The 27,681-nt window shown below is 39.6% G+C and overlaps 1 protein-coding gene across 1 annotated transcript in view; it reads left to right on the top strand.

Annotated features, from left to right (window-relative positions):
• The window catches only part of LOC121318621 (sodium- and chloride-dependent GABA transporter 2-like), a 135,179-nt gene that overhangs the window by 23,107 nt on the left and 84,391 nt on the right, over window positions 1-27,681 (top strand). The window contains exons 3-5 of the mRNA XM_041255491.1: window positions 20,386-20,520; window positions 23,215-23,355; window positions 24,882-24,969. Coding sequence (XP_041111425.1) covers window positions 20,386-20,520; window positions 23,215-23,355; window positions 24,882-24,969 — 364 coding nt within the window. The remainder of the gene's footprint in view (window positions 1-20,385; window positions 20,521-23,214; window positions 23,356-24,881; window positions 24,970-27,681) is intronic.

The raw sequence follows: 27,681 nt of genomic DNA, 5'->3' as shown, positions 1-27,681 counted from the left end.
AAGCAGCTATCTCTTTGTTTGTGTTCATCATTATCTCTGTGGTGAAGCAGCTATCTCTTTGTTTGTGATCATCATTATCTCTGTGGTAAAGAAGATATCTTTTTGTTTGTGTTCATCATTATCTCTGTGGTGCAGCTGCTAGCTCTATTGCTCACATGCCCCCCTCTTTTTTTCGGCTTCATTCGGCTCCTATCGGTCTCACTCGGCCATTGAGTGGTTTTCTCTGCTTTTTCTGGAGAAAAAATCGACTACAGAACTATGCTTTACATCTTTTTGATGATGTCAGACAGGATCATTGAAACTTCAATGGATCCGTAAGAATTTGAATAAAGTCCAAAGTGACAACAAAAACAAAAAAAAATGTAAAATAAATATTGTCAAACCAAACACAATAACAAGAAAATTAAAAATCAGCTGACACCACCATAGTCTGGCACACAATATAACAGACTAACAAAATTTCTGGCTCCTGATGACTACTACGAAATGTTTCAATATTGCAGCCCTATCCCCCAGACATCAGTTACCTGTCCTTTCCAGTTTTTAAACCTCCCGATAACTAGCAACAGGCAACAAACTCCGCCCCAGCTCCTCAAATATGAGTAGCCAACAGGGACAAACTGCAGAAGTACAGTACCAAAAGGAAATACCATAATAACCCTAAAAGAGGAACAGTAATAAAAACAAGTTAGAACAACTGCTTAAATGAGCTTAGGAAAACTAGGCCATAACAGTAGTAATTTGATTTTGGAGCTGAGCATTTATTTATTTTTAACTAAAGAACTGTCATTACCTGCATAGGCATTCTGCCATATAATTAAGCTACAGCAGGTGAAGCGCTTATTTCTTCACATTAGGTGGCTTACAACACTATGTAGTGTGGACAACCATCAACAGGCCAAAGGTCTTCCTTCCATTATGTTTTAAAGATAAATAGCTGAATCAGTAATGAGTTATAGTTTAACCCTGTCAACCTACCCATCACCACACTGTGGCAGGCAGGTGTGCATGTGTGTGATTGTCTCTTTGTCTCGCACAACTGTGAACACCAAAATGAGCAGAGAGGAAACAATTTCACTGACTTTTGCAACTCAAACATGTTAAAATACTAATATTACCAAAATAAATCCATGACTACATTTGGTATACACATTTCTGTCAATAATACTTTTGTAATTTGAGGCTGTATGTTGTAAAAGGAGAAACTTCTAGTTTGGGCCATGTACTCAGTTGTATTTAATCTTATCTATATTAATGACTGAGTGTGTTGGGGTACCCGAGGTGGGGGGGTGTGGGGGTGGGACACACATAAAACACCCCTGTGTGTATTTTGTTGATTGTTTTATGGTTTTGGGTTGTGTAGCACAGGTGATTTATAATGTATATTTGTATTTAGGCACGGGTAATGTACCAGGTAGTTCACATACAGACTGTGCCGGGGTCAGAGTGAATGATTAGCAATCAAGTCATGCATAAGAGTCAACAGTCAGGGTTGGGTGTTCAGAGGAGAGAACAGGAGAGAGAGGTGGGAGAAATTATGATAAAATGTAACAATTGTTACTCATGGAAGGACCAGCACGATACTTGTGTGGAGTTTGTTCAGTTTGTTTTGTGTGTTTCTTCTGGCCCTCATGCTGTTTTCTTTTGTATAAGTGTTTGTCTTTTGTTCAACCTTCTTATTTACAATAAATCATGCAGCAGCGCATTCACTCACAGTGCTGTGTCTCTGTATTTCCTAGTATAACGTCAGCCATTCTTACCACACCAAGATCAAGGGATAATTACTAAGCTTCTAAAATGTTCATACAATACAAAGCCAACATGTTTTTGTCAACCCAGGAATCCAAATTGATTTAGACCACCTGGGCAGAAATCTGGCAGATTAAATTGAATATTAATAATATAAGTAATACACGGTGGTCACAAAATTGTAGGATTCAAATCCCAAATGGGTGGTTTTGAACTAGACCAGGCCTTGGTGCTGTAATAGAATGATCACTTTCAGCAACCAGACAAGAAGCAGTCAAACAAACAGGTTTGGTTAAATTGTCAATAGTGTATTGTACAATTCACGGTAGGTTCTGATGAGGGTCTATCATGCACTGGTGAGACCACACTTAGAATACTGTGTTCAGTTCTTGCACCCACAACACAAAAGGGACATTGTGGCCTTTGAGAGAGTCCAGCGAATAGCAACCAGACTAATCCCAACTGAATCTATTTAGCCTAAAATAAAGAAGAATAGGGGAGAAGTTTTTTTCTTAAAAAGAGTTGACAGTTAACCCTAGCCAATACTTTAAGCTTAGCATAGAAACCAGGACCAGAGGACACAGTTAGAAAGTTTTGGGACCAGTCAGCTACTAGGAACTGGACAAGCATTGATGGACCAAATGACCAATTTTTCTTATGTTATGTATATAGGGGATATGCACAAACATGCTGTGATTTTACACTGATGAAGGCACTTTGTTGATTTGACTTTGAGGCTGATGGTCAGCTACCTAGCTGAGTTGAGCCACCCCTGGATTTTGAGCATTTGTATTTCACTGACTAATCGTCTTCGATTCAGATACCTTAAGGGTAACCCTGAGATATATACAGATAGGTGGTTAATGTGATCCTGGGTGATTCCCAGTAAAATAAAATGCTCCAATAAAATCCAGCTGTGGCTTATCCAAGCAAGGTATAGTTTCATCAGATTGACATATGTTATTTTATCATTTTTACTCACCTGTGATCTGTTGAAAAGTCTTTCCTGCTTAATACAGTTTAAGTTGCCCAGCTGTACATGGCTGTTACTATTCAGAACGAATAGAAGCAAGTTTGATAATAGCCATTCACGCTCACTGCGATGCGATGGGTGACACTGAAGCGATGTAAAAACAAATAGGATTGGTGTCTATTTTTGCGATTTTGTTGTGTTGCAGCTAGGAAACTGACCAATGAGGAACAGCTTCCCTTGCGCACCTTCAGTAAAAGATTTTTATACAAAAAAGCACACAAAAATTATAAAAACATCAGAAGATTTGCCTGTGACCATAATGATTTTGTTGTGGAAGACAGCGTACAATTGAAGTGTGCAAGTACTGTCAAGTTACTATACATATTGTGACAATATCTATAGAAAACAATAATTTCATACACAAAACATTTTATAAAAACGCAAAAAATTGGACATTTTGAAGTCTAACATGAAATATTACTATTATGGCTTCCGGTTGACACTTGCAATACCATTTTGTAGTTTGATGTAGTTCGATGATAGGTAAAAGATTTGTGTACAAGATAGTTGTGTCTATAAAACTTTTGGCCATAGCTGTACTTTGAAAAATACATATTCATGTCAAACAGGATTGTTAGTTAGTTAGTTCAAGAAGTTGTATTTTAGTAACTACAAATAAAGTGCAAGAAAATTGTGACGAGACAGCCGGCTCAATCACACATTGATTGAAACATTGGCAACCTTAATTAGACTGAGCATTGCGACCAATGACGGCATACTTGTTGTCATTGAATAATTAGAAACAAACTGGATAAAAGCAATGTACAGGCTGGACTAGCGGAGCTGATTTTGGGGGTTTTGAGTTGTGTTTGGTTTTGGTTGCTGCTGAGGGGTCGCTGACGGGGTTCGGGGCTGCCTGTGGAACTGAACTGAAACGTAACTAAACGAACTGAATCGAACTGAGAGCTGTGCAAGACTCTAGGGGGACTTGTCATTGAATGGAAGTTTTCTTTCTGTATTTTTATATACTATTTTATTGTATTTACTTGTGTTTATCTTTTTGCTGGGTTACGTGCAATAGCCTACTGATAACTGTGTATATTTGAATCTGTTGCCTACCTCATAGTATATGTATTGTTGTTCTTAAACAAGTACTTACATGTTCTTACAAGTACTGCTGAAACGCCCGGAATAGCCTGTGAACTATTGATAATTGGGCTTGCTTAAATCTAACTTTTACTGCTGCTAATATGTACTGAATGCTTTGTGAATTATTTGTATAATAGAATCTATTTTTATGCAATATTGATTGCTGCTAATGCACACTGGATGGGTATGAAATGCTGATATAATATAACCTGGTTTTTAAACATAATATTAATTGTTGCTGATTTGCACTTAATTGTTTATGAATTACTGATTGTTTTTGTAAACTGATTACTAAAACACCAATCTCTGCCAGGTGATACTCAACAAATTGTGTCTAGTGATTATTATCTGGTCAATTATCCATACAGCAATTAATCTAACTGATTTGTGTTACAATAATGTGTGTGATTTTTACACTGAAGTTGTTGTCGCTGGATTGTGTGGTTTTTCTTTTATGATTTGAATATTGGTTTGTGTATCAAACACTTAATAGCTTTATTTGATTTGTTTAGTTGCACATATTGATGCCCTTTTTTATACTCCCTTTTAAAGTAAAGATATCCTTTTCTAGCTGTTTCCCGGTCCTTCGCTCTGTTCCCTAGCTACCTTAACTATATAACATTCTGCTTCTGGGGTTGTTTATCCGGACCGTCCCAGTTAACCAAAGGTGGTTTCAGCTACATATTACTCTGTTTAAATCCAGTTAGAACACAACCTAGCCAGGACAGGTTGCGTTACAATATGTACCAGTTTCTAGTACAACTTTGCAATAAAACAGTGGTATTGTGTGACAGGAAAGATATTTCTGTATTTATTTTAGTTTAAAATAAAAGAAGCAGATTCGAGAGGTATTATTATTGTATGCATTGTATTGGAATGGATTGTGCAGGTATTTGCAAACTGAGGGAATACAGTAACAAATAAAAGCAAAGGTGATTTTCTGCCATTTAACAATTTATTGTATTTTAATGTAACTGTGCTATTTGTAATTTGAACGAAAGTTTTAAACATAATATTATGAGAAATAACCAGAGCTTGTTGACGCTCCAATGACTTCTATACTTTCTTGTGCGCTGGAAAGGAAACGTGTGCTAACATGAGAAGATGCTTTTTTATTCAACCAAAAAGTAAAATATCATGTTGAACTGTGACAAATTGAATTTCCGGTGGTTAGTTATTTTTCAGGAAGATGTGTGCATACAAGCTATGTAAAAATGTAATTTTATCAAAAAGCATACACTGTCACTAACCTAACCCCTCATCGCGTCTAGCACCTGTGTGTGCAGTTCTTTTTTTTTTTTTTTTTTTTTTTTTTTTTTTTTTTTTTTTAAACCTGACATCTCAATATTATAGACAACCTGCCGGTCTCCAGAGAGCCTCTCCGGTCTCCCCGTAGCCTTAACGTGACGGTGTAAACAGGGTGTATGCCTTTGTGCATACCTCTGACAATTGGTTAGATACAATCTCTCTGTAACAATCTGTGCCATTAAATCACATCTACACCCATTACTGGCCAGTAAAATAACCAGGTAGTAGTTTTATAAATTGTCTGTTAAATACTACCCAGGAATTTTTTGTAATGACTGGAAATTATCGCCATCTCAGGCGAGCTGATTACTTTCACATTCATACTTGGTGCCATTTGAGACAAGGGGGCGGTGCTAACAAAGCATGCACAGGCACACGCACAAAAGCAAGGCAGTCCAAACAGCGGCAGCATGGAAAAGTGCTGAAGTTTAGAAGCAGTTTGACAGCTGCAGAAACTAAACTTAGTTTAGTTTCTGCAGCTGTCAACCAAAGGTTTGAGGAGCTGGCTCACCCGAAATTCTTGGAAGTTTGCACCCCTAACCGAAAAAAAGAAACATAGTCAAACACAGCCAACAGAAATCAAAACATAAAACAAATCTGACCCACTTCAAAATTTAGAAGATCAAAACCAGCATCAAGAGAATTAAAGAAACAACATTCAGGACCCCGTAAACAGTGCTGGCCAGGTAGCAAAAACAAGGGAGGTCATGATTGTTGGGAATTCCACATTGAAAAACAGCAACAACAGTGTGCTGCCTTCCAGGAGCCTTTGTCACACACGTCACTGAGAACGTGGACAGTAGTCATCCACATCGGTACAAACAACATTGGAAGAGACAGACCAAGATCCCTGCAAAACAAATTCAGAGAGCTAGGAAGGGAATTAAAAGAGGATACCAAAACTGTGGTATTTTCTCGGATACTGCCGGCACCTTGCAGAGGACTGTATGGACAGCTGGAAATAAATAATCTAAATGCATGGATGAAATTGTGGTGCACACAAGAAAGCTTCACCTTACTTGAACATTGGACCACATTCTACAACAAGGACTATCTATATAGGCAGGACAGAAATAAAAAGAGAACCAATCTACTTGAAGAAAGAATCCTTAGAGGTTCAGAAGCATTTAAATTAAAAAGGAAGGGGAGGGGGGAGAGAAATCAACAAAAAAACAAAGGGAGACTACATCAAAACAAATAAAATAAATAAATCCCCTAGGCTGGATGAGATCCTCACAATAATACTGAAAAAAATGAAAGAAGTTATTTACAAAGCACTAACCAAATTCTTGACACAGGGACAGACTGGAGAATTGCAAATGTAATACCGATTTACAAAAAGGGAAACAAAACAAAACCAGGTAACTACAGACCAATAAGCCTGACTTCTATTATATGTATTTATGGAAACTATATATAATGAGATCCAAAATGGAAAATTACTTACATGATAGCAGTATCCTGGGACACAGTCAGCATAGTTTTAGGTAAGGGAGATCGTGTCTAACTAATCTGCTTGATTTTTTTGAGGATGCAACATGACATTACAAGCATATGACACGTTATATTTAGATTTCCAGTAAGCTTTTGACAAAGTCCCGCATAACAGATTAATTCTCAAACTGAACGCTGTAGGGATTCAAGGAAATGCATGCTCATGGATTAGGGAGTGGTTAACATGTAAGAACATAAGAACATAAGAAAGTTTACAAATGAGAGGAGGCCATTCGGCCCATCTGGCTCGTTTGGTTGTTAGTAGCTTATTGATCCCAGAATCTCATCAAGCAGCTTCTTGAAGGATCCCAGGGTGTCAGCTTCAACAACATTACTGGGGAGTTGATTCCAGACCCTCACAATTCTATGTGTAAAAAAAGTGCCTCCTATTTTCTGTTCTGAATGCCCCTTTGTCTAATCTCCATTTGTGACCCCTGGTCCTTGTTTCTTTTTTCAGGTCGAAAAAGTCTCTTGGGTCGACATTGTCAATACCTTTTAGAATTTTGAATGCTTGAATTCAGTTCAGTTCTGGTCACCTCGCTATAAAAAAGATATTGGTGCTCTAGAAAGAGTGCAAAGAAGAGCGACCAGAATTATTCCGGGCTTAAAAGGCATGTCATATGCAGACAGGCTAAAAGAATTGAATCTGTTCAGTCTTGAACAAAGAAGACTACGTGGCGACCTAATTCAAGCATTCAAAATTCTAAAAGGTATTGACAGTGTCGACCCAAGGGACTTTTTCAGCCTGAAAAAAGAAACAAGGACCAGGGGTCACAAATGGAGTTTAGAAAAAGGGGCATTCAGAACAGAAAATAGGAGACACTTTTTTACACAGAGAATTGTGAGGGTCTGGAATCAACTCCCCAGTAATGTTGTTGAAGCTGACACCCTGGGATCCTTCAAGAAGCTGCTTGATGAGATTTTGGGATCAATAAGCTACTAACAACCAAACGAGCAAGATGGGCCGAATGGCCTCCTCTCGTTTGTAAACTTTCTTATGTTCTTATGTAATTAGGTTGCCACGTAGTCTTCTTTGTTCAAGACTGAACAGATTCAATTCTTTTAGCCTGTCTGCATGTAGAAACCAAAGTACTGATTAGAAGAGAAACCTCAAAATGGAGCAAGGTAACCAGTGGAATATTGTTAAGTTTGCAGACAACAGAAAAATAGAAGGAGTGGCAAACACTGGTGCAGCAGCAAAGGTCATTCAAAATGATCTAGACAAGATTCAGAGCTGGGCAGACACATGGCAAATGACATGTAATATTGAAAAGTGCAAGGTATTGCACTCAGGCAATAAAAATGTCTATTATGAATTCAATATGGGAGTGTCACACGGTTGGCTGAGTGGTGACGTCAGACCCGGAACAATAACACAGGACAGACAGAGAGACGTAGATTTTTGGTGAAGCTGAGCTGTGCTCAACATTTAATACATGAACAGACAGAAAATAAAAGGTTTGAAAGACAAACAAAATACAGGACATGTCAATTGCGTCCAAAATAACTAGACAAACAAAATGATTAGACACAAACAAAACAGGGTGGACGAACGCTACACAAAACAAGTACGGTGCTGGTCCTTCCAGCACTCGTAGCAATTGATATTATCGTTTATATACTTAACGTTTCTCCTCTCTCTCTCCCGTTCTCCACTCCCAAACACACAACCCAGAGTGAGCGAAAACATGCTGCTTTCATGCAGCTGTACAGAGACTTGATTGCTAATTAATCATTCAATTGGAGTCTTGGTACAACTGCAAATGAATTAATAAAGTGCAATTCCCAGTGCTCCCATATTATTACATTTTACCTGCATGTGAAGTGCTGTTTAATCCTCGTGCCCAAATACAAATATACATTTTAAACACTTGTGCTCGTAACCCATACACGAGCAATGGTATAAATATAGGGTACATAAATATGTATTATTTTTGGGTTGTATTGTGTGTTGTGTTTGTTTGTATGTTGTGGCTTTATGTGTGTCCCCGGTCCCAATATAACGGTGTATATAGAGGGGGGAGAGAGAAACGAATCGTGTGTACCGAAGTTCCGGTATATGGGGGGGGTGGGGGACCCTAAAAATATGCTTTATGACATACTTGCTTATACTTGCTCAAAGTCCCGGGCCATGAACAGGGACTTTAAGGGGCTCATGGGCGCCCTGATGGTGATGGAGACAGAGGCAGACGGAGACCCAGCAGGCATTCACCCTCTGCTGGTGGAGGTGATGGAGGCAGAGGAAGCTCCTGCTGCTCTGCTCGTGGAGGTGGTGGAGGCCGAGTCAGCTCCTTCTGCTCTGCTCCTGATGGTGGAGGTGGTAGAGACAGAGGCAGCTCCTGCTGCTCTGTTCTTGGAGGTGGAGGCAGAGGCAGCTCCTGCTGCTCTGTTCCTGCCGGTGGAGGTGTTGGAGGTAGAGGCAGCGTGTAGTCTCCTGGTGACGGAGGTGGGAGCGGCATGTAACCTCCTGGCGATGGAGGTGGGAGCTGAGTAGTCTACCTTTGTTACAGGGGATTGGTGCGGCTCTCCATCACTTGCAGGGGACTGGTGCGGCTCTCCCTCTGGGGCCGAAACCAGCAGGCATTCTTCCCCTGCTGGTCGAGATGGGGACAGCAGGCATTCTTCCTCTGCTGGTGAAGGTGGAAAAAGCTGTCCCTCAGGCTTTGGATTCCTGCGTTCCCACTCTCTGGACACTCATGGTCCTTATGGACATTAGTTCTCCCTGTGCATATTGTGAGGAGCATAGGGCCAACGTGTGCCCATATATCCCACAGCCGGGGCACAACTCCGCCACAAGATACTTGAAAAAGACCTTCAAGCCGTGGTCCCTGACCTCCTCTTGCTATTGTAGCTTTCCTCTCCCCCTTCTCTTCCTGCTCCTTCTCCCACCTTCCTCTCTTGGGCTGATTCCTCCTCCTCCTGCTGGAAGGGGCAGACAACCACCATGTGCCCGTACATCCCGCAGGCAATGCACCAGCCATGGTCCTCCAAACTGCCGAGGAGCTCCTCCAACTCCCTGCAACCGTCCCTCCAGCCTTCCATATATATTGTTTTAACTAAAAAAATGCCCTTTCCTTGTAAACGAGTAGACACTAACAAAAACAGGGTGAACGAACGCTACACAAAACAAGTACGGTGCTGGTCCTTCCAGCACTCGTAGCAATTGATATTATCATTTTATATGCTTAACATTTCTCCTCTCTCTCTCTCTGTCTCTCTCTGTCTCTCTCTCTCTATCTCTCTCTCTTTCTCTTTCTCCCGTTCTCCACTCCGAACACACAACCCTGAGGGAGTGAAAACATGCCGCTTTTATGCAGCTGTACCGAGACTCGATTGGAATCAATCATTAAATTGGAGTCTCAGTACAACTGCACCTGAATTAATAAAGTGCAATTCCCTGTGCTCACATATAATTACTTTTTACCTGCACGTGAAGTGCTGTGCAATCCTCGTGCCTAAATACAAATACAAAACAAAACATACAAAACATAAACACCAACATTAACACGCAACATACAACACCGAAATACACACAGGGGCGGGGCAACATTACCACAGGGAGATATTGAAATTGAAGAATGAATCTATGAAAAAGACTTGAGTTTATATTGACTCAGAAATATCTTCATCTAGACAACGTGGAGAAGCATTAGAAACATTTGTACACATACTTGTACACATAGCAGTATCCACTTACCAATACTATGGAGATTAAAATGGCCAATTCGAAGTATTCTTTTTTAATAGTAGTGCCAGTTACATTACAAAATTCAGAACTCACTGTGCATTGTTTGACTAAGACCTTTTTGTATAATTTTTTATAGCACAGTTGGGTGTCTTTGTACAATTTTAGTTTTTATAATATTGCCTCTTTTTTTAGGATATCTTGACACAAAACTCCCTTTCTACAGCAGTTACTGCATAGTATAATATTTCTTAAACCTTACCATATAAGGTTTAACTTAAGTGGTATAATACTGAATGATAAATGCAGAGGGTACAACACTTTTAGTATTTTCAGTTTCTTTGTTTAGACAAACAGTAAATAAGATTCAGGGCATGTTGAAAAGTAACTGAGCCCCTGGTTTTATCAACTCAATTAAGGGGATAATTAAAATCAGGTGTTTAAATAATTAGGTAGATCTTCAGGGGTGAGTTTGGGAGGCCCCACCCTATATAAAGATCAGAAGCTTTGAGGACCTCAGAAAAACAGTTATTGATGCTCATGGGTCCAGAAAGGGTTGCAGAACCATTTCTAAGGATTTGGAGCTCCAACAATCCACTGTCAGACAGTCTACAAAAGGAGAAAGTTCAAGACCACAGTCAATCTACCCAGGAGCAGTCGTACTACCAAAATCTCTCCAAGAACAAGGAAGTCACAAAGAACCCCAGAGCAGTATCCAAGGATCTGCAGGCCACTCTCCCCTTGGCTAATGTGAGTGTTCATGACCCCACTATCAGAAAAAGACTAAACAAGAAGGATAGCCAGGAGGAAACCACTGCTCTCTAAAAGAACATTGCTACCCGTCTGAAGTTCGCCAAAGAGCACATAGATGATTCACAACACTTCTGGAACAATATTCACTGGAAAGGTAGAACTTTTTGGCCTCAATGAGAAACGTTATGTTTGGTGAAAACCAAACACTGCGTTTGAACAGAAGAACCTCATCCCAACCATTTTTGAATGCTTGAATTAGGTCGCCACGTAGTCTTCTTTGTTCAAGACTGAACAGATTCAATTCTTTTAGCCTGTCTGCATATGACATGCCTTTTAAGCCCGGAATAATTCTGGTCGCTCTTCTTTGCACTCTTTCTAGAGCAGCAATATCTTTTTTATAGCGAGGTGACCAGAACTGAACACAATATTCAAGATGAGGTCTTACTAGTGCATTGTACAGTTTTAACATTACTTCCCTTGATTTAAATTCAACACTTTTCACAATGTATCCGAGCATCTTGTTAGCCTTTTTTATAGCTTCCCCACATTGTCTAGATGAAGACATTTCTGAGTCAACAAAAACTCCTAGGTCTTTTTCATAGATTCCTTCTCCAATTTCAGTATCTCCCATATGATATTTATAATGTACATTTTTATTTCCTGCGTGCAGTACCTTACACTTTTCTCTATTAAATGTCATTTGCCATGTGTCTGCCCAGTTCTGAATCTTGTCTAGATCATTTTGAATGACCTTTGCTGCTGCAACAGTGTTTGCCACTCCTCCTACTTTTGTGTCGTCTGCAAATTTAACAAGTTTGCTTACTATACCAGAATCTAAATCATTAATGTAGATTAGGAATAGCAGAGGACCTAATACTGATCCCTGTGGTACACCGCTGGTTACCACACTCCATTCTGAGGTTTTTCCTCTAATCAGTACTTTCTGTTTTCTACATGTTAACCACTCCCTAATCCATGTACATGTGTTTCCTTGAATCCCAACTGCGTTCAGTTTGAGAATTAATCTTTTGTGCGGGACTTTGTCAAAAGCTTTCTGGAAATCTAAATAAACCATGTCATATGCTTTGCAATTATCCATTATCGATGTTGCATCCTCAAAAAAATCAAGCAAGTTAGTTAGGCACGATCTCCCTTTCCTAAAACCATGTTGACTGTCTCCCAGTACCCTGTTACCATATAGGTAATTTTCCATTTTGGATCTTATTATAGTTTCCATAAGTTTGCATATAATAGAAGTCAGGCTTACTGGTCTGTAGTTACCTGGTTCAGTTTTGTTTCCCTTTTTGTGGATCGGTATTACGTTTGCAATTTTCCAGTCTGTCGGTACCACCCCTGTGTCAAGAGACTGCTGCATGATCTTGGTTAGCGGTTTGTAAATTACTTCTTTCATTTCTTTGAGTACTACTGGGAGGATCTCATCCGGCCCAGGGGATTTGTTTATTTTAAGAGCTCCTAGTCCCTTTAACACTTCTGCCTCAGTTATGCTAAAGTTATTTAAAACTGGATAGGAACTGGATGACATGTGGGGCATGTTGTCAGTATCTTCCTTTGTAAAAACTTGTGAAAAGTAATCATTTAATATATTTGCTATTTTTTTTTCTTCCTCTACGATTTTGCCATTTGTATCTCTTAAACATTTAATCTCCTCTTTGAATGTTCTCTTGCTGTTGTAATATTGGAAAAACATTTTGGAATTGGTTTTAGCTCCCTTAGCAATGTTCATTTCTATTTCTCTCTTGGCCTTTCTAACTTCCTTTTTGACTTGCGTTTGCAGTTCTGTGTACTCTTTCTGTGTACTTTCTTTTTGGTCCTTTTTTAATGCTCTGTAAAGTGCCTTTTTTCGCTGAATATTTTTTTAATTGATCTATTAAACCATTTTGGCAATTTAGTTTTACATTTAGATTTGTCTACTTTAGGGATGTAATTGTTTTGCGCCTCTAGTACTACATTTTTGAAGAACAACCATCCTTCTTCTGTGGGTGTTTTCTCTATTTTACTCCAATCTACTTCTGTTAGTCTCTGTTTCATACCTTCATAGTTTGCTTTTCTAAAATTGTAAACCTTAGCTTTAGTCTTTACTTTTGGGGATTTAAAAAACACTTCAAATGAGACCATGTTGTGGTCTGAGTTTGCCAGTGGTTCTCTGACCTCTGTTTTAGTTATTCTATCTTCGTTATTTGAAAAGACTAAATCAAGGCATGCCTCCCCTCTAGTGGGTGCCTTGACAAATTGTGTTAGGAAGCAGTCATTTGTCATTTCCACCATTTCTATTTCATCCTTCGTGCTACCCACCGGGTTTTCCCATTTTATTTGGGGGAAGTTGAAATCCCCCATTAGTATGGCTTCTCCTTTGCTACACACATTTCTAATGTCATTGTATAACAGATTATTTTGCTCACCGTCTGAATCTGGCGGTCTATAGCATGCTCCTATTATTATGCCTTTTGAATTTTTGTCTGTTATTCTGACCCATATTGATTCGGTTTTATTTTCTTTGTCCAGGTTTAACACCTGGGCTTCAAGACTGTTTCTTATGTATAGCGCTACCCCTCCTCCTCTTCTGTCCTGCCTGTCTTTCCTATACAGTGTATACCCACAAATATTATATTCGTCCCCATCACTCTCAGACAACCAAGTTTCTGTAACACCTATCACATCATAGTTACCTGTTAGTGCAGTAGCTTCAAGTTCTAGAATTTTGTTTCTGATACTTCTAGCATTTAGATAAATACATTTAATGGTTGTCTTACCTGAGTTGTTGTTCTTGTTTTGATGCGGTCTCCCTTCTGTTTTTTTGTTGATTTCTCCCCCCTTCCTTTCTAGTTTAAATGCTTCTGAACCTGCTCGAGGATCTTTTCTCCAAGTAGACTGGTTCCCTTGTTATTTAAGTGCAGTCCATCCCGTCTATACAGATAGTCCTCGTTGTAGAATGTGGTCCAATGATCAAGATAGGTGAAGCCTTCCCGTGTGCACCACGTCTTCAGCCATGCGTTTTGATTAATTATTTCCAGCTGTCCATATGGTCCTTTGCAAGGTGCGGGTAGTATACCAGAAAATACCACAGTTTTGGTTTTCTCTTTTAATTTCCTTCCTAGCTCTCTGAATTTGTTTTGCAGGGATTTTGGTCTGTCTCTTCCAATGTTGTTTGTACCGATGTGGACGACTACTACCGGGTCGTCTCCTGTTCGTTCTAGGAGCCTGTCCACGTTCTCAGTGATGTGCTTGACCGAGGCTCCCGGAAGGCAGCACACTGTTGTAGTAAGGGGGTCCAAACTGCGAATTGAACTTGCTGTGTTTCTCAATATGGAGTCCCCAACAATCATGACCTCCCTTCTTTTTGCTGTCTGGTCACCACTGTCAATAGGGTCCTGGATGTTGTTCCTTTCATTCTCTTGTTGTTGGTTCTGCTCATCAAAATTCTGAAGTGACTCAAATCTGTTGGTTGTTTTGATTTCTGGTGGTTGTGTTTGACGAAGTTTCTTTTTTTCCCTGCTTCTGCCTACCTGAACCCAGCTGTTCTGACCTTCTATCTCCCTGGTGGCTTTCAGTCTGTTAGGGGTGATGCAGACTTCCATGAATTGTGGGTGTGCCAGTTCCTCAAGATCCTGTTGCTGTCTCACTTCTTCCAGCTCCATTTCTAGCATACTTACTAGTTTATGCAAATCCTGGATCGCGCGGCACTTTACGCACACTTGGTTTAGCTCCGCTGGGTTTTCTCGGATTTCCCACATCAAGCAGGTGTCACAGATTACTGGCTTGAAGACCATGTTGAGGGTTTTTTTTTTTTTTTTTTTGAAGTTTAGTTTCTTCTGCAGCCGTCAACCTGCTTTCAAACTGCTTCTAAACTGCTCTGTACTTTTCCACGCCTGTACTTCTCCCACTCGCTGTCGCTTCCACTCGCTGTCGCTGGGAAGACTGCCTCATTTAACTGCGTTGTTCTGTTTTTGTCTAATGAGGTGACTTATTATACTATTTGTGCTCCTCACAATAATGCTGGTTGGGAATGTTTAAACGGAGCATGGTTGTTAACTTGACCTGAAACATTATGCTGTTAAGTGTAATCTTGATTGAAAAATTTCTGATGATGATCGTGAGAATCTAAATGTTCCATTTACACCTGAGGACGTTCTAGAAGTCATTAAACCTATGCCTTCTGACAAATGTCCTATTGTAAATATTTTTGGCCAGAACTCATGCCAGTGTTTATGCCTATGTTAAATGATTTTGTTGAAAATGACTCTTTCCCTAACTCTATGAAGTCTGCTGCCATCAGTCTCCTAAAAAAGAAAGATAAAAACCAACTAGAGTGCTCATCTTTTAGACCCATATCATTGCTAAATGTAGATTATAAAATTGTTGCAAAATTATTAGCCCGGAGATTGGAGTCACTTCTCCCAAAGGTGATTAAGCCAGATCAGTTTTACTAAGGGAAGGTATGCCTCTGATAATATTCGTCAACTATTGAATATCATTGAGAATATAAATAAACATAATAAATCTGCAATGATTGTGTTGCTAGATGCTGAAAAGGCCATCGTTAGGATTGAGTGGGATTTCCTTTTCTTAGTGCTTTAAAAAAATAAAAATAAAATAAAATGGGTTAAATCAATGTACTCTTAGCTGCAGGCTCAAATACTTACTAATGATATTTTATCACTGAATTTTTCTTTTAGTAGAGGCACACAGTAGGTGTAACCCATATCCTCACTTCTCTTTGCCTTAGCAATAGAACCCCTCACAGAATTAATTAGATCTTCTGCTACAATTGATGGTATTTTAGTGGGTGACAGTGAACACAAAATATCTCTGTACGCTGATGATATTCTCTTATATTTAACAAACCCTGAAAAATCGGTCTCTGGTGTTCTTAGTGCAATTGATTAGTATAGCATTTTTGCCTGCCACTTGAACTGTCCCCACTCTGAAAATCTAAAAATAATTTCTCCATTCCAGTGGGCTCAAGCTGATTTTATGTACTTTGGCATCTTATTAGTATTGAGTATTGGCATTACCCCAATATTCAATACTATGTTTAAAAATAACTACTCTCCTTTAGTTAAAAAAAATTAAAGCTCAAACAACCTGGACCCATCTACCAATTTCTCTTTTGGGTTGAATTAATGTGATCAGGATGAATATCCTACCTAGATTTAGTTCTTTATTCCAATCCCTACCTTATTATTTGTCACACTCTTTCTTTAAAGAGATCAATAAGTTCACATGTAAATTTATTTGGAACAAGAAAAAACCAGGAATCAGGTTGGCAACTTTGACTAAGCCCTCAAAGGACCTTGCCCTGCCCAGTCTTGAGCTATATTATTGGTCAGCTCAGGTCAGGCAGATGATGGGGTGGCTTTTAGATTGCCAAGACCCTCTTTGGATACAAATGGAGTCCTTGTCAAGTCACCCTATCCCTCCGAGATCTCTTCATTTTATTAATAAATATAAATCTTTGGGTCTTATTACAAAATCTTTTGTGATGCATAACATATTACTTGCTTGGAATGATTGTAGAAAATCTACAAAATTACCAAAATGTGTTTCTATCCTCTCCCCCCTCACTTTCAACCCACATTTTCCACAAGCTCTTCATAATATTCGTTTTGATAGGGGTATTCATAATCTATTCTCCCTGTTTGAGAAAAATATTCTCCAAACATTTGCTGAAATAATAATTATTTAATGTATGCCCAAATAGTTTCTAAAGTTTATATGATTTTATCACATAGGTTTACATCCTTCTTTTTGCCCCTGAAACCACTTTGGGAACTGATCTCAATCACCCTATTGAGGATACACTTTGGTCAAGAATTTGAGAGAAAATTCACTCTTCATCAATATCTAGTAATGTCAGAGAACTATAAATTAATTTTTAAAACTTACCTCACTCCAGTTAGACTTAATAGAATGTCAGCCGAATATTCCCCAGTATGCCGTAGATGCAATTCTGCATTAGGCACTATATCTTTTGGTACTGTGACAAAATTAAAACATTTTGGTATTCTATTCATTTGGCTATACAGGATATACTAAATTTTAAATTTGACATGTCACCACTTTTGTACCTTCTAGGTATAGAGTCAAATTTAGTACTAGACCCTAATCGTGAAAAACTTTTTGACTTGCTAGCATTTTTATTAAAAAAAGTAATTTTTTTTTTACTGTGGAACTCAGATACAGCTCCCTCTCTTAGACTTCTCAGGCACCAAATATTTTACCATTATAAAAATTATCATATGATCTGCACAACAGATTTGATACATTCAGGAATATATAGTCTCCTTTATGGGATTATATTGAGGGAAGGGGGGGGGGGAGGCATACTTCAGCCCCTGAAAGTTAGATATGGCCTTGATTACTATGTATTGTGCTCTTTAATTTATGTGGTCCTTTTTATAGTATAGGTTATCACATGAAAAATGTTTATAGTCCTTTGGTCCGTTAATGAACTGCAGTGTTATTTATTTATTTATTTATTATTTGAATTGTCATTATAATTATTATTATTTATCTGTTTTGTGTGTTTTTTTCTTTAATTTTTATGTCCTTTTGTATTAATAAAATTCAATTTGAATTGGAAAAAATAAATGTTTTTGTGTATTTGTTTAATCAGGTTATCATTATCTATTAGGATTTATTTTAAGATCTAATAACATTTTAGGTTTTTAAATCCTAATGGGTTCACAAACTTTTTCTCAGCACTGTATGTGCAGTGTAATGAATAACAGTGCAATACCATACATATATAATGATGGACTTATTGAATTTAGTTGAAGTTCTTTTTTCTTGTTATGAAGTACCGGTAGGTGCCATAGCTTGTCCTTTAGGTTTGTTGTGTGATGAAAGTAGCAATGCCAATTGAGTATGCTTTGCTGTTGTGCAAAGTCAACTACAGTGGTCCTCGTTACAAAGTATTTGCTGCTGCCAAATCAGCCACCGACAACTACAGTACAATAACAACCACAGGAGCCAGGAGAGTATTTAATTATGAAGCATGTCATGGTTGTTTTTCTGTTTTGATATTTTTTCTTTTTAAAAGCAATTAGAAGGAGCACCGTATGACGGTCTATCATTCTACCAAGAAACATATTGCAATAGTTGTATGCCTTTGTCTCATGTAAGCATTCATTTCAATTCAGGCCAATTTCAATTTACAAAAGCTCCCTCATTTCGAAAACTCAATGTTGACAGGTATGCGCATGATCTCATTAGATAAAAAAAATTAAAAAAATCATATGTTTTATTTTAAATAAGTGTGTTGCATTTATTTATTCTATTGTAACATATATTAAAGTGTGTTTTTTGGCTGGTTTAGAAAACACAATTTGGCTACTTTTTGGTGGGGCGTTGCAAAGAAAATATCTGCCCCCGCTACCCTTGATTAGCTAAGTCCTCCCCAGCTAAGTCAGAGACGCTGGAAAAACATGGAAAAATCTTGCTACAGACAAGCAAAATGCACTAACACTAAACAGACAGACAAACGAGTGGACGAACACTAAAAAAATGCCGTGCTGACACTTCCAGTGTATTAAGGATGGTCCACCACCCAAAGGACACCCAGCCAATAGCAGGCCAGTGGTCGAAAACGGCTCATTGATGAAAGAGGCCAAAGGAGGCTGACATGAATTGTGCAGAGCAACAAACAGACTACAGTTAGTCAACTGACAGTCCAGTACAACATTGGTGCCGAAAAAACCATAAAAGAATGTACAACTCGTCGTACCTTGATACAAATGGGCTATGGCAGCCGACGACCTAACAGAGTTCCACTTCTTTCAGCAAAACACAAGAAAGTGCGGTTGCAGTGGGCTAAGGAATGAAAACACTGGATACTGGAGGATTGGAAAAACATTGCCTGGCCTGATAAATCCTGGTTCCTGCTGTTTCACGCTGATGGGAGGACTAGTGTATGGAGAAAACCAGATGAGTACATGCATCTAGCATGCCGTGTGTCAACATTGCAGGCTGGTGGCGGTGGTATGATGGTGTGGGGTGTGTTTTCATGGCACACATTGGGCCCCTTGATAAAAGTGGAGCAACATTTGAATGCCACAGGATATCTGAACATCATTGCCAATCAGGTGCATCCCTTCATGGCAACAGTGTATCCATCTGCTAATGGATTTTTTCAGCAGGATATTGCCCCATGCCACAAGGCTAGGATTGTCCAGAAATAGTTCCACGAACATAACACTGAATTCAGCTTACTGCAGTGGCCTGACCAGTCACCAGATCTCAATCCAATTGAGCATCTGTGGGATGAGATGGAACAAGCTATTCGGAGTAGAGATCCACTACCAGCCAACTTGACAGTGTGGGAAGCATTGGAGTCAACATGGGTCAGCATCCCTGTGGAATGCTTTCGACACCTTGTAGAGTCCATGCCCTGACGAATTGAGGCTGTTCTGAGGGCAAAAGGGGGTGCAACTCAATATTAGGAAGGTGTTTTGTACGCTCAGTGTATATCACAGAGGGGTATCTTTATATCACAGAGGGGTATCTTTATATCACAGAGGGGTATCTGTATATCACAGAGAGGTATCTGTGTATCACCAAGGGGTATCTGTGTATCCCAGAGGGGTATCTGTGTATCACCGAGGGGGAACTGTATATCACCGAGGGGTAACTGTATATCACAGAGGGGTATCTGTATATCACAGAGGGGTATCTGTATATCTCAGAGGGTAGCCGTGTTCTACACAAAAGTCAACAAAACAATCAAAACAAAACCTAATTGTATAGGAGCGCTAATTAAACTTTTTAGAAATCTTGCTTATAAATTGGACGGCGAAGCCGGTTACCGATTCAGCAAAAGTTATATTTACAACACAAGTAAAGTATATGTATAATACTTTGTATCTTACACGGTTATCACCACCAGTCTATATCCAGGTCCCAGCCTTAGCACAGACAACACATACAAAATACAAATGTCCTGACTTCTCCATTGAAATTTTGGGGCAACATTTTTGCTTCATCCGTCCCGTTATCCGTTACTTTGTCAGAACATATATAACAAAACTGCATTACACAGTAAACATATTGTTCAACATATTCATAATAAAATACTCAATGATCAATGCACAGCACAGCAGTTGCAAAAATAAATATTGTACTAATAAGGAGATATGTTTAGAAACTTGTTTAGAATTACAGGCAACCCTCATATCTGTGTGTGTGTGTGTGTGTGTGTGTGTGTGTGTGTGAAAGGTTATATTGAAGGTTAAGCTCTTTTATTTTTTATTTCATTCAGGTGCCTTCTTCATCCCTTATTTAATCTTTCTGTTCACCTGTGGGATCCCTGTGTTCTTTCTGGAGACGGCACTGGGACAATACACTAGTGAAGGGGGTGTGACATCATGGAGAAAAATCAGCCCTCTTTTTGAAGGTAATTCAGTCCTATGGATATCAATATCAAATAAGAATAGATTCTTTTAGCTTCTTGCTCCAACTCCAATGAAAAATGCATATATTAAAGTTGCCAAACCATAAGTTAACAACTGAAACATTTAAATTAGGGGCCTTTTAACAATCTTATTAATTTCAGAACTGGTATTTTCTTTTCCTTTCAGAAAACAGTTTTACTTGTCTGCCAATTTTGAGTAAATCTCTTTAAGGAGAACTGCCCAGTATTTTTGGCTGAAAGAGCTTTTAAAAAAGAGCCAAAGAAACAAAACAAAAAACCCCAAAGCAAAAAAAAAAAAAAAAAATGAACTGCAGTACACACACTTCAATATATTTCTGCTGATTAAACAGTTACAAAATACTTAGAATTGCTTTTACCAAAAATCTACCCAATCTGCAGCTTTCACATCTAGATTAAGAGATCGACATAGTGGAGCTTTATGAGCCATGCTTTGGACAGCTCTGGCTTGGAGAATCTAGTTGTGGTAGAGTGGACAAGTGTCTAAGGTAGTCAGGAGACAGAAAGGAGACAGAGAACCCTCAGAAGGTGGTGCTGGGCACTCCGGACACGGACATGCAACTGGTACGGCTTTCCCCCGCGTCACTGGAGACTAGTGCCGCTCTCCCTCAGTCACTGGAGAATGGTGTGGCTCTCCCTCGGTTACTGAGACAGGTGCAGCTCTCCCTCGGTCACTGGAGACTGGTGCGGCTCTCCCTCGGTTACTGAGACAGGTGCAGCTCTCCCTCGGTCACTGGAGACTGGTGCGGCTCTCCCTCGGTCAATGGACACTGGCACCGTCTTCCTGGCTTGCCTCCGGGAACGTCCGCTCCTCCCCTTGCTCTTCAGGGCAGGTGGTGACTCCTCCTTTTCACCCTGGAGAGGGCAGCACACTGTATAGTCCCCGACTTTTGCATAGACGAGGCACCACAGTGGGGCATCCAAACCACTGCTACAGGTGGCTTGGGAGGCAGAGAGGACCATCTCTGGTTGTTGGGATGGCAGCTGGGACTTCTTTGGTGTGGGAGGTGGCAGTGGTTGTTGGTCCTGCATCCAAAACCAATTGCCTGCACCTGCCACCTGCCCCCTTGCATAGGCTGCGAGGAAGCCCGGGTCTTCATATGGACAATCCTCAGGTGTCTAAGGTAGTCAGGAGGCAGAAAGGAGACTCAGAACTGCAGGTTAACACTAGAACCGCCGGATTTTCAAACCTCCTAGAACTACCACGTGGGTCACTTTGACCTATACATTTTTAAACTGCTTCGTTATGAAAATGAAAGACATGCTGTCGGATACAGTTGAAAAAGTTTTATTCATAAACATCATATCTAACATTTTCACTGCAGAAACACCATATTCAAATGGAAAATTAAACATAAATGGCTTTATTTTTAAAATGAGTGCATATACAGCATGACTACAAACAATGAAAAAAATCTATTAACCTGTGCGAGGCATGACTTTGTTTGTTGCATTTACAAAAAAAAAAAAAAAAAAAATGAATATCTTAGTAATTATATCATGCATTAAAAAAAAAATATATATATATATATATATATATATATATATATATATATATATATATATATATATATATTATATAGATTACATGAGTATGTATTGTAATGCATGGGTCACATTGACCCACATGGCAGTTCTAGGTAGAACTGTTTATAACTTTATCATTTTTGCAATTCAAAACTATCAAACACTGTTAGGATATTTAATTCATATATTTAGGAAAAGTCAAAAATGGACATACACATATGATTTACAGAAAATCCCTCACCCAAGTCTGTCACTATCACAGTGAGGTTTTAAATAAAAATACAGGAGCGTTTGTGTATCTGCTCCCAATTATCACCAATTATTCTATTTGAAAGCAGTCACATTCTCACATGTTTTTGGCTGGGACAGGAATTAACCCCATTCCTGCCAACCACCACCAAAACACACCCAAAACACCAACACTTTACAGGCAGAGCCCTTGCTCTGACACACTAGTCCAAACTTTCATGGGTATGTCAGTGGTGTGGCTAGAATTGCTGGGACCTTGGCAACTTACAACTTCGGCTGCCTTTCAGGGGTGCTGTAATGCTGAAGGCTTGGAAGCACTCAGCAGATAATTGCCATGTAAGGCATGGAGGTGGGGAGGCAGCTTTTGGCTGAGCAGTCAGTGATGAAGCAAGGAAGAAGTACTTTAAAATGAAGATGTTTCATCTAGACTGGAAGATTAGCAATGAAAGATATTTTTTTTATGCAGAATCAACAAGCACTTGTATTTATGGGATATTTTTTTATGGATTTGAAGGCTTGTATTATAATGAACTGGGGTATTGGTGAATGTAGTCCAGCAGATTCGTGGCTGACCACCTGTTTCTCTTCAAAAGACCTTGGATCATTTGTATACCTTCAAAGTAGACAGGATCTTGGTTTATCGCCCAGTCTGGCTCATTAATTGAGTTTTGGAGAGACTGCCATTACACAAGCACCAGCACTGCAGCACCTTGTACTCGGTGGGGAGTCCCTTATAAAAGTTTACCCCAGTAAATCTAAGCCCAAGACTGATCCCCTTTACTCAACAGATAGCCCTAATTCCTGCAGCTACTATATGTGTCTTTGTATGGGGTTGTTGAACACTAACAGTGCGGTCTCTTCTCTCCCTGCCTCTCTTTGCAGGTATCGGTTATGCCACCCAGGTGATTGTCACCTTGCTTAATTTCTATTACATTATCGTGCTGGCCTGGGGAATTTTCTACTTAAGCAACTCATTTACTTGGGAACTGCCCTGGGTATCCTGCAACAACACATGGAACACAGGTACTTCTTAGATGGAGAGTAAAATTGGATGTCTGAGTAAATAGCATAGGGAACATTGACTAATGCTGTCCTGGCAGACACTACACAGTCTCCAACTGATCTTTTGAGACCACAGGGCCTAAACACAGATGCGGTTTTGTGGAACTTCTAAGGAAATGCTCTGTGTTATCACATATTCAAGCTTATACATACAGTCATAATTAGATTAGAATAATATTATGTCTCCATTTACGGGAACAGGGATTGTGCCCAATCACTGGCATTTCAGTTGCATGTGCGTATTTGCAGGAGACAGCCAAATGCTCCACCTGTGTCATGCTGTCAGCTGAGTTTGTTTACAGGGGTGTATAGCTGAATTAGTCAGCTGCAATTCCTTAACCATCTGATGAGCGCATCACGGCAGAGTATCTAAAAGAGTTAGGGTTAGGGTTAAGGTTAGGGAACACACCTGTCTTCTTCGAGCCAGAGCAAACCAGCCCTTACGCCTGTGTAAGGAAAACGACTAGTGTGGTGAGCAGCCAAAAGACTTTGTTTTAAATCTTGTGACTACCGAGTGTGGTACTGGGATCAGAGATGGATTTTTTTATTGAATAGGAATAAGAGATTAGTTTTGGGATTTTAGCACTGGGAGAGTATAGTGAGTTTAAGGCGTGTTTGCAGGACCTCCTTATAGTAGGAGCAGTGCACTGTTGCATTCACAGCGGCTTACATTTTACAAATGTGATGTGTCAGTGTATTCTTTTTGGTTTTTGGATAATTTTACACCTCTGTGTATGTTTACCTGGTTGTTACCATTGCTGGTATCAGACATGGTTGATTTCTTTTGTGTGTGCTTCCCGTGAATACATTGAACACCTGAGCAGTTTAGAAAGAAACCCCACAGTGTCTGTTCCCGTCTTTCAATGGTTGCACCCACACCCAATCACACCAGGATATTGTATTGTTGTTTAGCAAGATTTCACTTCCTTTTACATTGCTTTTTTGAATATACCATAGAAAGCTTATGGAAAAGGGGTAAATCTTTATCTTGAGTGGCATAAATAAGTATTTCATTGATATGTACTTACACAGGTATTGCAGGTTAGTTCCCTGTTATTATACTGTCCATAGATATGCAATGGGGTGCATATTCTTTTTGACTAGTCTTAATAGAACAGCAATACACAATCAATAGTTATGCAATTTTATGCTCATTTTCCATATGTTGAGTATGATTATAGGATGTTTTGATCATTTGAAAACATCAAAAGAAAAAAGTATAAATCAAAACGCTGTATAAGTTTTGGAACAATTTTCAGATTGGTATATTTTCCTAGTGCATGTCTATTGATTGTTGTTTAATATTTAAATGATAGTTACTTATCAGTTAAATACTTATTCATGATTTACTTTATATAGTTGTTTTACTTTATATAGTCCCCAGACGACCACCACCACCACCCCTAGCTTTAGAACAGGGAAAAACATGCACACTGAGTATTAAAAATCTATTGTCTCATATAATGTTGTGTGTTTGTGATTACAAGGTTCCTGTGTGGAGTTCCAGAAGAGAAATGAAACATATAACTGGACATCCCCAGCAAATGCCACCTCTCCCATCATAGAGTTCTGGGAGTAAGTCTTGTGTATTTCTTTTGTATTTTTGGTTTTGTGGGTTGCTTTACTGGGATTTCCTCAGTCTGGAGTATTCACTTAGTAAATACACCTTGTTCTGTTATAGGCTGTAGCTATTATAGAAACACTGGAAAATGAACAGCCACAAGGAAGCCCCAGCAAAATCACTATTTGTTACTGAACAGCAACTTAAATATCCAACATCCTTTATTATCGTTTCACGACCCCAGTACAGTATACTGTAGAAAATCAAATGGATTCTATAAGACACTGAGGTCGCAAGAGGTTATGAACAGAAACTGCAATAAGATACACTGCAAAAGGAAGTAAAACAAAATCATGGGATTATTTTAACACTGTTCTGTTGCGGTCCTTAGACCAAAATAAAGTTTGCACCATTTTTTGTAAATTTAAAGTTTAATTTAAAGGCTCGATAATGTTTATTAGCATGAAAAGTAACATTTTTCTTTTACTTCAACTAAAAGTGGTGCAAATTTAATTTGAGTGATGAACTTGAGCTGCCAGCACACAGTTTCATTCAAATGATTTCTCTTCTTATGTGGTACAGATGGTGGTATGTCCTTTAGGTAGAACTCTTTTATTGTTAGTCACATTTATCAGGACTTGGAACCTACTAACTAAAGGGGACAACAAAGTCAACCCAATGCAGTAAAAATGTCAGAACACATTAGGAACTTCAGGGCAGGGTGTCCTTTTTCATACAGAGAGTTGGGGTGCATAGAATGGGTTGTCAAAGCCATGTTGTTACTGCTGACTCATTGGGATCCTTTAAGATAAGACAATTAGCTACTAGGAACTGGACTAGCAACGATGACTTGAATGACTTCCTCTTCATAAGCATTCTATTTTTCTTATGACAGGAGTGGGATATGGAAGAGTCAACTGATGTCTACATTGTGTTGGTTCACACTAGAGAGCCATTTCTAAAACTGTAGTCTGCAAAATAGCATTGTATTCACCATTCTAAATTCCACCCTGACATTGAGTTCCATTAACCTTCCTGCTCTGTCCGGTCCAGCTGGAAACATCATCTCCTCTTGCAGCAGGGCTGGGGCCATGCACATAAGGACGGGGCTTCTGGGATTGTTTATTGTAAATATGAGGGTTGTGATGTTAGAAATAAATAATAGTGGAATTGATTTTTAATGGGGAACCTGATGCTCTGTGTGTAGCAGCATGCCTGCTGTGTATAGTTCCAGTGTGTGTGTGTATGTTTACCAGCTGCAAGCTCCTATCAGCAGGTGGGTGTGGTGCAGCAGAGTGCCTAAAATAAAAGGGTCTTCCTGGTTGAGTTACGTGGGGGGAAATCTGTGTGTGTAAATAAAACTGCGCACCTGTGGGGCTTGTCAATCCCAAACTTCTGTCTCCATCTCCTGTCAATCCAGCAGCATACATACATACACGTCATCCAGAGAATTCACTCATTCATTGCAAGTACTCCTTACATTACAGGTAGCAAGACCCCTGTTACACCCTGTGGCAAAGTACCCGCCCCTATGTGTATTTTGTGTTGTATGTTGTGTGTTAATGGTGGTGTATAGTCATTGGTACACGAGATATAAACAGGTCTGTGTATCATGAGTGTTTAAAATGTATATTTGTATTTAGGCACAAGGATTGCACAGCACTTCATGTGCAAGTAAAAAGTAATAATATATGAACACGGGGAATTGCACTTTATTAATTAACGTTCAGTTGTACCACGACTCCAATTGAATGATTGATTAGCAATCTAGTCTCAGTACAGCTGCATAAAAGCTGCATGTTTTCACTCACTCAGGGTTGTGTGTTCAGTGAGTGGAGAACGGGATTGGAGACTGAGGTAATAGTAAAATAATGACGTAATGTAAAATAGAAGCTCACCGTGTTTGTCTGTGTAGTCTGTTTTGTTTGTCTATTTGTTTTGGCAAATGTGCCGTGTCCTGTGTTTTTGTTTGTTACAACCTTTTTATTTACTGTTCTGTTAATTCATTAAATGCTTAGTGCAAGCAAGGGCTCAGTTCCACCCAACTCCACCTCTCTCTTTGTTTATTTCCTGGTTCCTGTTTCTGGTCTGACGTCCCCCACTCCAGCCGTCTTTGTGACATGTGATGTCAGAACCGGGACCACCAGCGCCTTCTAGATGCAGACCAGAGCAGGAACCGCAGTTTCTTGTTTAAAAAAACAAACAAAACAAAAAACAAAAAACAAAAAACAAAAAAAAAACAAAAAAATGGAAGGCTGGTGAGATGGCTACATGAACCTGGATGAGCTCCTCAGTGGTCTGGAGGACCAAGGCTGGTGCCTTGCCTGCGGTATAGAGGCATGTGGTGGCTGTCTGCCCCTACCAAGAGGGAGAGGAAGAACTGGCCCAGGAGAGGAAGGTGAGGAGAAGGAGGGAGAGAAGGGGAAAGGGGAAGAGGAAGGCAGAGCGTCCACCGCCCAAGTCTCCACCAGCAGAGGAAGAATGCCTGCTGGTTTCACCTCCACAGCCAGCGTGAAAGGAGGCCGAACATCCACAGCCCAAGTCTCCACCAGCAGAGGGAGAATGCCTGCTGGTTCCGTCTCCAGCGTCGGTGGGAGAAGCCCTGTTTGTTCGAGGGCCACCATGGAGGGAGATCTGTGACTGGCTGATGGACCCTGATGGTGGCCTGGAAACAGACCTCCCAAAGGTGATTAATCTGCTGTGGGTGCGAGTGTTGGGAATCTTGG

Source organism: Polyodon spathula, chromosome 7 (genome assembly GCF_017654505.1).
Source record: "Polyodon spathula isolate WHYD16114869_AA chromosome 7, ASM1765450v1, whole genome shotgun sequence".
Taxonomy (NCBI): domain Eukaryota; kingdom Metazoa; phylum Chordata; class Actinopteri; order Acipenseriformes; family Polyodontidae; genus Polyodon; species Polyodon spathula.
The sequence above is the reverse complement of the archived record's forward strand: the minus strand, read 5'-3'. Positions and strand labels throughout refer to the sequence as shown.